This window comes from Rattus rattus, chromosome 12 (genome assembly GCF_011064425.1).
Source record: "Rattus rattus isolate New Zealand chromosome 12, Rrattus_CSIRO_v1, whole genome shotgun sequence".
Taxonomy (NCBI): Eukaryota; Metazoa; Chordata; class Mammalia; order Rodentia; family Muridae; genus Rattus; species Rattus rattus.
The window spans coordinates 91,374,289-91,386,875 of NC_046165.1; the positions used below are offsets into that span (position 1 = coordinate 91,374,289).

At 43.9% G+C, this 12,587-nt stretch overlaps 1 protein-coding gene across 7 annotated transcripts in view; it reads left to right on the plus strand.

Moving 5' to 3' along the window:
- Window positions 1-12,587, plus strand: part of Kat6b (lysine acetyltransferase 6B) — a 169,202-nt gene that overhangs the window by 94,555 nt on the left and 62,060 nt on the right. For all 7 annotated transcript variants that reach the window (XM_032917785.1, XM_032917781.1, XM_032917780.1 and 4 more), the window contains exon 3: window positions 11,822-11,930. In XM_032917785.1, the coding sequence (XP_032773676.1) occupies window positions 11,822-11,930 (109 nt within the window). The remainder of the gene's footprint in view (window positions 1-11,821; window positions 11,931-12,587) is intronic.

The following is a 12,587-nucleotide window of genomic DNA, read 5'->3' on the forward strand; positions in this document are numbered from 1 at the left end:
TGAATTTACCTCATTTTCCCTTGGCTCATATGATTTTACAGCTTGTGGCATTCTAGGCTGTTTCACTAATGTTGGTTTTTAAAAAGTAAAATTATTAGCAACATTATACAGGAGGGTGGCATTAAAGAGGTGGCCAGAGTTTTGCTGTCTCATGTTTGTAACTTTCATCTCTCATCAAGTGTAGATTTATTCCTGGTGATGCGAATGACTGTTTTCTTTGGCAGGCACCAGAAGCAAGTCTATGTGAAATTATGTAATGTCTGAAAAGTTATATTCATGAGTAATTGGCCTAAGCTAGGATGTGTGTGGAAAAAGGCACTCAGCTTTTTATTTGGCCATGGGTTAAAGTACCCCTGCGCAGATCGGATTACTTGCAGGGCCTTTTGACTGAGAAATGCATGTTTAGCTTGGTCTCTTAAAAAGCAGAAAATGTTGCTTCCAAGCCAAGCGTGCTGGAATTCATATTGTAACCAAGGTCAGCCTTAGCATAACTTCAAAAGCAATCAGTTCCACTCTGTCACACCTTGGTTAACAAAGCCTAGAGGTTGGACACATCCTGATCATCATCCTAATAGCTTCTGAGAGCACAGCCCGTCTCGATTGTGCAAGGGTAGATTGTCAGAACTGTCAAGTACGGCCCTGACCTTGACCTTAACCGAATGGTGACACTGCTCCATTTGTTTGCTTAACTGGACTTTCAAGAGGTAAGCGAAGAAGACCTTTAAACAGAGCCTTTTCTGGGGTGTCAACCTGAGAAACTGATGACATTCATTCCTAACCGTTGGTTCTCTGTGTCTGGATTTTTCACCTCCAATTGACCACCTACATGGTCTGAACTGAGTATGCACAGAACCCGTCATTTGTCCTAATCACATGCATGTCTTCTGTTAGGCATCAGAAGTACGAGAGATAACATCTGTGTGTCCTACTGTGCAGGATCTCCTCCCACTATGTAGTGGCCATTTCCCCTTTTTCAATCAGTCATGTGAAGCACTCCTGGTACTTCTGATGTTTAAACCTTTATCTACCCCGTAACCTAGCAGTTCCAGATTTTGCAGATTAGTCTGTAAAAATGAAAATACAGTTTTGTATGATTTGTAGAAATACTTGCACATACCTGTAATCCCAGCCCTTAGGAGATGGAAGCAGGAAGATTATGGCCATGAATGTGAAGAACTGTTGAGGATGGTGTTATCAGAGAACGTCTAACGTGTGGCTTTTCTGGATAGTCATTGGCCTACTTGTCTCACCCCCGTGTTTCTGCCTAGCTTTGAGTGTTTTTTATTGGGTACAAGTTATATTGCCTGTGCCAATCTCTAGCCACTGGTCCACATTTTTCTGTGCAATGGAGACATCTGTGCAAGGTTGAGGGACCACACTTCCATTGAATTGGATGCCCCACAGCAAATGCAGAAGCCGTCCTTTCTCTGGCAGGTAGGCCACTCCAAAGCAGTAGCCATCGTGCACCTCTCTGATACGCAGTTATGACTGTTCTTTAATTCTCCATTGCTACTGCCCTCTAGCCTTGCTTAGGAATAGTTTTCAAAAGTTAGTACCAGTGTTTACTTTTATGTCTCCCCTGCCCATGCAATCTTTTTTGGTGAGGTGTGTGTGTGTGTGTGTGTGTGTGTGTGTGTGTGTGTGTGTGTGTGTGTGTGTGTGTGTGTGTGTGAGAGAGAGAGAGAGAGAGAGCATGTGTCGTGTGCTAGAGAGAGAGAGAGTGTGTGTGTGTGCGTGCATGTGTGTGTGTGTGCACGTGTGTGTGTATGTGTGTGAGAGAGGGTGCGTGTGTGTGTGTGTGTGTGTGTGTGTGTGTGTGTGTGTGTGTGTGTTCATACTTACTAGAGGAGAACCTCAGGTGTCATCATCACAGATGCTGTCCACTTCCTTTGAAGCCGTCCTTCACTGGTTTGGCGCTTATGAGTTAGGCTAGGCTGGCTGAGCAGCACACTCCAATGGTTGTCTCCATTTCCTCAGCCCAGGGATTTTAAGCTAAGGCCACCATAACCCTTTTCATTGTTATGAGGATGCTGCGAATCAAATTGGTTCTTGTGCAGTGCTTTACTGACAGCCCCCATTCCCTCGCCCCATCTTTAAGAGTATTTCTCCTCGTTTGTTGGTTGTTTTTGTTTGCTTTGAGGTTGACTCTCACTCTTTAGCTCAGTCTCGACTCAGGCTCTTGGGGCACTCCTAATGCTGGGATGACAGGCGGGAGTCACCAGGCCCCACCACCTATCAGTTTTCTTAGTTTTGAAGGAACGATGGTTTCAAAGCCTGGACTTTGCTCTTGCCAATCTCTCTAACCTCCAAGACTGGGAATCACTTGGGAGATAAGCGATTAATTGTTTTTTTGAGCAAACACTAATGATTTGTGACACTTGATTGTAAGCTTATTTAAGCTTTCTATTTTTATAAATCTCAAACTTACAGTGCTAATATAGTAATATAATATAGAGTTTATAGTTTCCATATTGTGGTAGCTGGCCAGTGAGAACAGTGTAAATCCTCAGTAGTCTTCGTGTAACTGTATGCCCAGTTTCCAGCTGTGTGAATCAGACTTTGATCCCTCTTAGGAAGATAAATGCAATATCTGCAGTTTCTAATGGCAGGGGTGGGAGAGAGCTGTTCAGATGCCATCTTAAAAGCCAAGGCCCTGTCCAGATAAGAAATTGAAGGCCCTGGGGAAACTAATTATTTCGTTGTCATTTTTTCAAAACGTGTCGGCTCCTCTTACAGTGGGAGGGTTTTGTTAAGCTCAGTGTGCAGGCTTACATTTGTTTGCTCCAGTAGAATCACTCTCCTTAATCAGCACGCTTTTAAACGGTACACCTGCCTAATTAGAACAAGTTCTAGAGTCCCAGATACAGTGTGAGCATTTCAATTAGCTCTAAACAGTTGGTAAGCGGGCTGATGTTCTTAGAATGTCCCCTCGCCTCTCACTCCTTTGTGGCTGAGCTCTTAATGTTTCTTGCTTCTGAAGCCTCCCTTGATCGTGGGCATTTATTTCCCTGTAGTATGTGACCATTGATACGGGTTTGCTTTTTTAAGTGGAGAGGGAAAGGGTAATATTTTATGCATATATGCAGAAACACTTTAATACTTGTTTTTATTAGGCTTAGGCCTTTTTTAAATTGTTATTTCTTTTAAATACTGAGACTGCTCATCATTGTGACAAGGGACTAAAATACAACCATCACGTTCAAGGTCTACATACATTACCAACAATAAACCCTTGTGCTCAGAGTAATGAGGAAACCCACTCCACAGAGTGGGTGGGAATGAGGCACTGCTCCCTCACAGAACCAATTACCACCGAGAAGCATAATGAGCAGAGAGGTGAGACAGTGGAGATCCATAGAGTGGGAGGAAAATTAAGATAAAACTGTTGCTGTGTAACATCGTGTGGTAAGTGTATCTCCAATTACCTCCCAGGAAAAATTACCCAGTATCCACTCAAGTCCAAAGTCATGAATCTTGGGGAAAGACTTCCACTCTAACAAAGGTATGTGAACCCAGAAGTGATAACAGGCACACTATGAACAGAGTCCTATTCTCTGCCCTGCTGCCTTAGTGGGTGCTGGGCTCCAAACCTGTTTGCTGAACGGTGGCTGCACTGACCGCAGTTGCTGACCCATGGCGGTATCATAAGCTCAGAAGAAAGAAGATGCTTAGATCATCACAGAAAGTCCCGACTTTTAGTTTGTGTGTTCCCAAAGACCATGTTAAACATATTACTTCAAAGGGAAGTCCCAAGTGTGCATGATCTGTGTCCTAATCAGGACTGGGCTCAATCCATTACAGCAGACCTCTGTTGAGGAGTGGCTAAGGAACAAGGAATGAAGTTTGGTTCTTTACTGGATAAATGTCACATTGTCACATTGTCACATTGAGTACTGAAGCGACAGAGAAAGATGTTAGTAAGTTACTCCAACAGGAAGAGCATCGTCAGCCCGGGTATAAAGTCTGACAGTAACACACTGTCAGTCCCACAGCACCAGTGCATATACCGCACTGTTAGGTTGCACAGCGTGCTTTTAGTGGACTGCGCCACTCGCACACCTTTAATCCCAGCACCGGGCAGGCAGAGGCAGACATATCTCTGAGTTCCAGGTCAGCCTGGTCTATGCAGTGAAGCCCTGTCTCACTAAATAAATAAATTGATTGACTGATTGGTTAATTGATTAATATGATTCCAGCAGTCAGAGACAGGAGGATCGGGAGATGCAGGCCAGCCTCAGAAACAGAGAGAGATGGAGGATTGCGCTCTAGGGTCCGCTGCTGTCATCTTTGCTTTTCTCCATCTTTACTGTTCCCGTGTTTGAGAAGGAAGGGAGGTGTGGGGAGGGATGCTTTCCCGCTGCAGAGACTAGCAAGGAGACCGGGCTTCGTGTGTGTGTGTGCAGTCTACACTTAGTCACTGTGTGTTTTGCTCTCCTCTCTAACAATCCCGTGCATGTATGCAGTGTATCTTGATCATATTCAGCCCACTCCCTCTGGGTCCCCCAATACTCCATGTCCAAATTGACATAGTATAAAAAAGGTACGGGCTTATGACTGAATGAGCCCTAAAGGTTAATATCTATGACAGCAGGAGGGTAAGTTTTCTTCAGGTGCTTTTACAACCTTAAGGCCTTGTCTTACCAGATTAAGCCCGGGGAAGCATATGGCAAACATGAGTATCATTTATTACCTGTATGATGATAAATTAACAGCTTCAAGAAATGATGACCCACCTCACCTCTGCTGCTCGCTTACTCGAAGTGTTTGTAGTCATTAAAGACAGACATGAAAACAGACACTGGTGGTCAGTATCCTGGGAGTAGGACATCCCCATCTTGAAAACAGACACCGGTGGTCAGTATCGTCGGAGTAGGACACTCCCCATCTTGCCGATGTGTTCGTTCACTCATTCACTCACCAGACACACTCTGTGGCTGGGGCTTCATCCACAGGTAGGCGTCCTCTCATGAAGAAGCGTAAGCTCTAGGAGTAAACCTGCCCCTGCCTGGAGATGAGTGCTCAGCAGCAGAGTAAAGCAAGGTGAGCACGGTTCTAGGCCAGGCCAGTGAATAGAGACGATGGGCAGTGCAGACCATCGGACACTGTGACACCTAAATCATACCCCAAACGCTACACAGGACAGACCACGTCAGGGAGGGCCCGGAGCTGTCTGGCCAGAATCCCCGTGTAATAATTTCCAAGTGACAAGGGCTGAGGAGAGAGGCATTGAGTTGAAACAGACGGAGCATGGGTTGAGTACAGAGACATGCTTGAGCAAACTTTAGGGTAAGCAGTAAAGCAGGCTCCAAACTCCAGATCCAGGCAGTCAGAGCAGAGTGCACAGACAGAGCGTTATGGAAGTGTCTTCAATAGACAGGGTGCTGTTAGAGAGCCAGTTGAGTCATCTGGGCTTAAGTATAGACACTGTCCACTTATAAACCGTTCTCCGTTTAGTGCCCATGGAAAGGTGCTTGGGTTAAGTGTTTTTCATTTAAGATTTTAAGTTGGTTTCTATATTCCTTATATTTTTTTTCCTTTTGAGTTTTCCTTTATTAAATAGTTTTTTAAAACTCCTTGTGTTTTGGTTGAACTGCTTCCTACCCTGTTCCTATGGTCACTGGTGATTTTTTTTTAAAAGAAGTCTTGTAAAATTAACACTCATCATAGGGACTGAGAGAATCAAATTCCTTCTTAGAATATTTTAAAATTCCATAGCAAACTGATTTGTGCTAATATTGATAAAGGTCTTTCTTAAAGCTGTTAAATCTTTATAACCAGAGTGAGTTGGGCAATTACTAAGATAATATTTGAGTCAGGCTTAGATGGTACTTTCCATATTCGGTCACCTTTTACCTTTGAGCCATCCTCGAACTGGAAAATGTAGACACATTGTACACTTTCACAGGCGAGGAAACTCAGAGGTTCAAGGAGCATGTTGAAATCTCCGTCTTCCCTGTCATGCCAGTCTGAGTAAATACCCAGAGTATGGGGCTGCTGTGAGACTCGAATCCCCAACATCGTTAAAGGACATCAGAGAAGGCTCAGATTCATGCGGCTTACACAGAGCCCCTGCCAGACAGATATCCCTGACTGTGTACATCGGCTGTAGAATGGCTTGTAACATACACACACACACAGACACACACACATACACAGACACACATGCACACACATACACACACAGACACATGCACACATACACACACACAGACACACACAGACATACACACACAGACACACACACACATACACATACACACAGACACACACACACACACACACACACACACACACACACACAGACACACATACACACACACACATGCACACATACACACAGACACACACACACATACACACACACAGACACACACATACACACACACACACACATACACACACACACACACACACACACACACCCTTGTTTGTCAGGAAGAGGATGTGAGCCTGGGTGCCTCTGGCTCTGCTCTAGAGTATTGTACAGTCTTCGATTTATTTTTGTGCAGTGTTAGAATAACAAGAATAATAAACATGTAGTTTCCGTCAGGGCGGGAACTAAAGTAATCATGAATGGAAATAAGCTTCTCACATGCATGGTCCTTTGGTTAAAGAGTGTTTCCTCAGGAGAAGTTCCAAAGATGCTCAGATGCAGTAGAGAAAGGCAGCAGTGGTCATCCACAGGGGTCTGAGGAGGATAGGAACTCCACAGGAAGATCAACAGAGTCAACTAACCTGGACACTTGGTCATCATGTGGGTCCCCCAGCAACTGGAGCAGGGACTGTCCTTAAACTGTTACCTGTCTTCCTCTAACTGGGCTGCCTTGTCTGGCCTGTGGAAGAGGCTGTACCCAGCCCCACAGAGGCTCCGTGTGCCAGGGAGGCGAGACTCCTGGGGGTGGGAGGAGGGACTGTGTGAAGGGGGGTTTGCAGGGGGGAGAGATCAGGCTACAAAGTGAATAAATAAACAAACAAACAAATAAATAAATGGGGGAAAGGTGAAAGAAGAATGTATGAAAATTATATAAAGCATATTAATAATGTTAGTAATAATGTAGAGCGGTGAAAAGAAAGGACTGTGACAGGGAATTGGTGAGAGTGTGTCAGTTGGGAAATATTGTACAGATAGATGTGATGATGCTTCCACAAAGTTGACACTTGCCAGTGAAGGCGCCTTAGAGTTAGTTAAACTGACAAATTCTGTGTTTGCATAGCGTGTGCACGTGTATGTGTGTCTGTGTGTGCGTGTGTGTGTGCATGTGCATGTGTGTGTGCATGTATGTGCATGTATGTGTGTCTGTGCGTGTGTGTGCATGTATGTGCATGTATGTGTGTCTGTGCGTGTATGTGTGTGCACTCGCACACGCGTGCAGTGAGCACATGCCACAGGCCGTATGTGGCAGTCAGAGGACAGCCTTGGATGTTACTCATTTTCACTCTGTTATGTGCGCGTGTGTCTGTGTATACATGTACAGTTGTGTGCCATGATGGATGTATGGAAGTCAGTTCTCTCTGTCTACCATGTGGCTTTCCAGGACTGAACTCAGGTTAGCAAGCTCGGCATCGAGTGCTTTACATTCTGGGCTAGCTCACTGACCCTAGACAGGCTGTCTCTGATGTGTGTGCTGTGACTGTCAGGCCACATGGATTCTCCTCAGTCCACCTCCTGTCTTACCAAAGACTGGCAGGCACAGCTATAACATTTTTCTGTTCTGCTTCTGTTGGTCTGTGCTTTCTGCTCTGGAGGGCTGAGTCTAACCTTCCACCTGCATGAAAAACCCAGCCTGCCACCAAAGCCAGACTGTACACCCTCAGCCCTGTCTGTCCTAAAACTTCATATGTAGAATAGGCTGGCCTTGAACTCAGAGATCCAACTGTTCTGTGCATCCCTAGTGCATTAAATCATGCACCACCATACCCAACTAATTTTTAAAAAACAAATCTTACAGTTGAAGTCATGATCAAGAGAAAGGCATAAGGTCAGACATAGTGGCACATATGTAGCACTCAGGAGGGCAAGACAGGAGGATGGTTAGTTCGGTGCTGGCCTGAGCTACGGACACAGTTAAGGACAGTCTGACATACATGGAGCTAGATAACTGCCCGGGTTGGGAGCACTCACAGGGGCTCAGGTTTGGTACCCAGCAATGACGTGCTGGCTCGCAGCCTCCTGTAACTGTGGTTGCAGGCACCCAGCACCCCTTCTGGCCTCAGAACACCAGGTGTACACATGTTGCACTACAGACGCGCAGGCAAACACTCACACACATAATAAATAAGTCCATCTTTTTAAAACTACTAATCTAACCAAGGATTGTGGTGGGTTGTATATTTAGTTTCTGCGTATTTTATATCTCACATGACTGATATTCTTTGAAGAGACCAGGGAAGTTGTTTAATAAATAATTCTTCAATTTAATGTTGCCTAACTGTTTCTCTTACTGGCAGACTCACAGAGAATGACGTGGTAGTGCTGTGCACTTCATGGAGACACTCGGGGGTACGTGGTCTTAGTCCCATATAGGCTACAGAAGTATCTGCCAGGTTTTCCTTTGTACCTTTCTCACTGTGACCCGTAACAATATAGCATTATAGTGGCAGCCTCTTAAGTACTTTTAGAACAAGGCACTGGTGGTGGAAGAGTGCTGAGCACATCCCCAAATGTGTTGCTCCTGATGATAATTTTATTCCTCTGTTTGTCTGCGGTGTGGAAGGAGATGTGATACATCTGGGGATACAGACTTGTGTAATCCCGCTCTCCACCTGAACATGTGCACCTAACCACTCAGACCCTCAGTTCCTCCATAAAGCAGGGGTATCGCACGCAGCATTCCTTGCTTGGTCAAGGTGAGTAGCTGAGGTAGTGAGAGGAGGGGCTTCCCTGCTGCCTGGGTACCCTTGCTTGGCCAAGGCAGAAGCGAGGCAGGAGAGGGAGGGGCTTACAGAACAGAGTCAGCTCATTGCTTCTTCTCTTCTCTCCTTGAGTGTTGTTCTTAGGTTAACATTAGTTTAGCAGAACCAGACATCGTAGAAAATTTGACCAGCAAGTGAGATGCCTTTATGAGATTCCTTTTGCTTTTTTCTTTCCAATATTTATTATTGTATTGTTTATGCACCCTAGAGGTCAAAAGACAATTCTTGTTGGGTCAGTTTCCCTTTCTATTTGTGTGGGTCCCCAGGACTGAACTCAGGTCATGAGTTATGCCTCTGTAGCCACTTTACCCACCAAGATGGCTATGTTGCTACCACCACCCACACTCCCTACCCCCAGATATCAAAGAAAGGAAATAAGAATTTCCAAATAAGATTGGGTGTTTTCGATCTTCTTTCAAGGGGACTATTGAGTGTGTTATATTGTGTAGCACAGGCTAGCCTTGAGACTCAAGCTAGCTTTGAAGTCATTTCAGTCTTTCTGCCTCCGATTCCTAAGTGGTAGGATTACAAGTATATGCTGCCATGATTACCTTGGGCTTCTGTTTTCAAAGTTCTTAAATACCACTTGTCTTTAATAGATTTGTGTGGTATCAAATTGCTGTTTAACCAGACCTCATTCTGACTGTAATCCATTTTACTTTAAGGGATTATTTAAAAAAAAAAAAAAAAACAGTTTATATGTCGTCTGAAAATAGTGAATCAAAATAATTCTGTGACCCATTTACATGCATTACTGTACAAGTTCCATTTCATACAAGTGACAATTTTTTAAAGTTAATTAGACTGGGCTACACTGAGGTTAGCAAAAAGTGCTTTGAATTATCAATAATTCAGCAGGGCAGACATCTCTGTATAATGCAGTGGTTTTATAGAGTATTGTGAGATAGTTATCCTTAAAATAAATGGTTGTGAGCACACATCAGCATGTGGGGCTCACTCGAATGTGGCATGGAGTGATAGCATCTCTGTTCTATTATTGGGCAGAGTGCGGGACATCAGTCTTTCTGGCCATGAACTACTAGCAACCTTTGTCCTTTGTGTTACCTTTAGTTAAAAGCGGAAAATGAGCATGAATGCTGGCTGATGGCCACATCTCTTTCAGCTAAAAAATCCATCGGGAGAGAGAAATGGGGCTGCAGATTTGGATTTATTTCACTGCATGAATGATATGTGACATTTTGTAAATTATTTATCACAGAAAGGGTGGCGGCAGTGGCTTGAACATTGTTCTATCAAATGAAAGCAAGGATCCCATTAGTACAAAGGCTGTGCTTTCGCCAGGATCTGTCAGGGGAGCGTTGTCACTTTAAAACCAGATTGTTCTTTTAATTGCTATTTAAAGGAACAAAAGTGTTCCCTAGGTGCTGCAGCCGAGCAGTTGCAAGTAATAACTGTGGACCCATAATTACGCGGTGCTGATTGGCTGGAGCCACTGACCAGTTTGTTACAGCTTGTCCTCTTTTTTTCTTTCTTTTTGGTTTTTCTGGTACAGAATATTTCACACTGAGCTTTTTTAACAGAACTACAAAAATACATTTGTAAAGCTACCTCAGAAAGTAAAGCATGTACATATTAATAGAACAAATTAAGCTGGAAATAAGGGCAGGATAATGAACACTCGTTGTAAGATGAAAGTCACAGTCATATTAACAAGTTTAGTGCCAGGTCATGAGAAGAATTCTTGACTTTCATAGCAGTGGTTAGAGGGAACCAAGACATTGGTTGAATCCTTATAACAATCCAAAATATTATTTTAAAGAAGTGGTTGATTTTTCTTTTTTAACTGGCAGTTGCTTCTTTGTTTATTCACCCAGTAAACATATTTTGAGAGCCTACTGTGAGCTCGGCTATGTATTAGACATTTGGTATTGAATAGTTGGCCAAATGAGGTTTATTCTGTGCTGCCGTAGACTTGGTGAATTAGATCTCACACAATCTTGTTTGCGATTTACATATAAAAACGTTCGTGATTATGTTGAGTTTTCTAGCCCTGAATTTCTGATTCATGACATTCCGTATAAAGGTTTGAGAGAACAGCAGACAACATGTGTGAAGGCTTGGAGTGTGCAATAAAACGTTAGCTTTTATACAGTTTTGGCTGTGGGAGATAATAATGTAGATCTGTAGGCACACTGAACCGTACTATGGCTGGGAATGTTTGCCCTGCTGGCAGTAGTCATCAACAGAGGAGATGCAGAGTGTATGTAGATTTACGCATTGTTAAAAGCAGTTGCCACAGAGAGTTAAAGGTGCCAGGGGGTAGACAAATGTTTTGTTGTTCTTTTATGAAGTGTGAATGTCAGCGATGGACGGTTTATCTCCTCTGTGTGCCCTGGTTTCCCTTTGAAGCCCTTGGTGCCAGAGAGGACTTGTTAATGGTCTTTTGATCTTCTCAAGTCCCACAGAATTTTAGTTCCTGCTTGTTCTCTGCCCGTGGGCCATCTGAAGCATACATTTCATGTCCGGTATTTAATAGGTGAATAATCACAACACTTGATCAAGCTGAGTTAAATACTCTCACTAATTAACGAGATGATACCGTGGTCTTTATCGTGAAGTAGAGGAGTCAGTTTAGTGTACAGATCATGGGAGCACTTGACTGCAGGTGAGTCCTCAGTGCTCCTTCCGAAGGCTCCCAGTTCATAAAAGTCTGGCCCTAATGACTATAACGACTACATCTAAATGTATTCAGATGCCGCTTTGCTGCCACTAGTCTGTGGTGATTATTATCAGACAATGTTGGGTTTTTGAATGCTTAATTTACCAGGGCTTCTTTAAGAAATGTTTTCTTAAGAATATTAAGAAGCTTTGAATTTAATAATTTGTTTTAAATTTTGAAAGGAAGGCTAACAATATGTTTTATTTTTGTTTATTTTCTTTCTCATAGCCCCGTGCCGATCCCATTCCAATATGTAGCTTCTGTTTGGGGACTAAAGAGTCGAATCGTGAAAAGAAACCAGAAGAACTCGTGTCTTGTGCAGACTGTGGCAGTAGTGGTGAGTTCCGTCTGTGTGCTTTTACATTGGTGTCCACTGTCAGAGCTTCATGCTCCTGACCTCCAGCAGAACTCCACACGATTTGTGGTTGAAGACATCATTTGGTGACAGAATAGGTTTGAGATGGAAGGACGTTATGCAGGTCAAGGGTGAAATGTGAGCGTATGGACACCAGCATGTGGCCTGTTCACAGGACTGTGCTCAGTGGTGTTTGTAATCAAGCTCCAATGTCTTCTCTGTGTGGCCAACTGGGTATGGAGACTACAGCACAGTAAGGAAATTCACAGTAAAGGTTTCTTTGACTGTTTCTTGAGCTGTCTCTCCATGTAGCCAAGGCTGGCCTCAAAAATCCTTTTACTTGCCCCATGCTGAGCCTTTTGAAGTGCTCAGTATGTTGCCCAGACCAAACTCTTAAATCCTGATCTCAGTCTCCTGCCTCACCTTCCCAAATCCAACCATTGCTGCACCTAGCTCACAGCAGAGATTTAAGCTAAACACAGCATCCCTTCTGTTTTCCCCAGTCTGAGAGACTCCTGCGAAGTCTGTATTGTTTCAGGTTATGACACCTACTGGTGAAATGTAGTAATTCAGTCCAGCTCTATGTTAACCAGACCATAAGAACCAGCTACAGTGCCCCAAATGCTCCCAAGGAGGGTG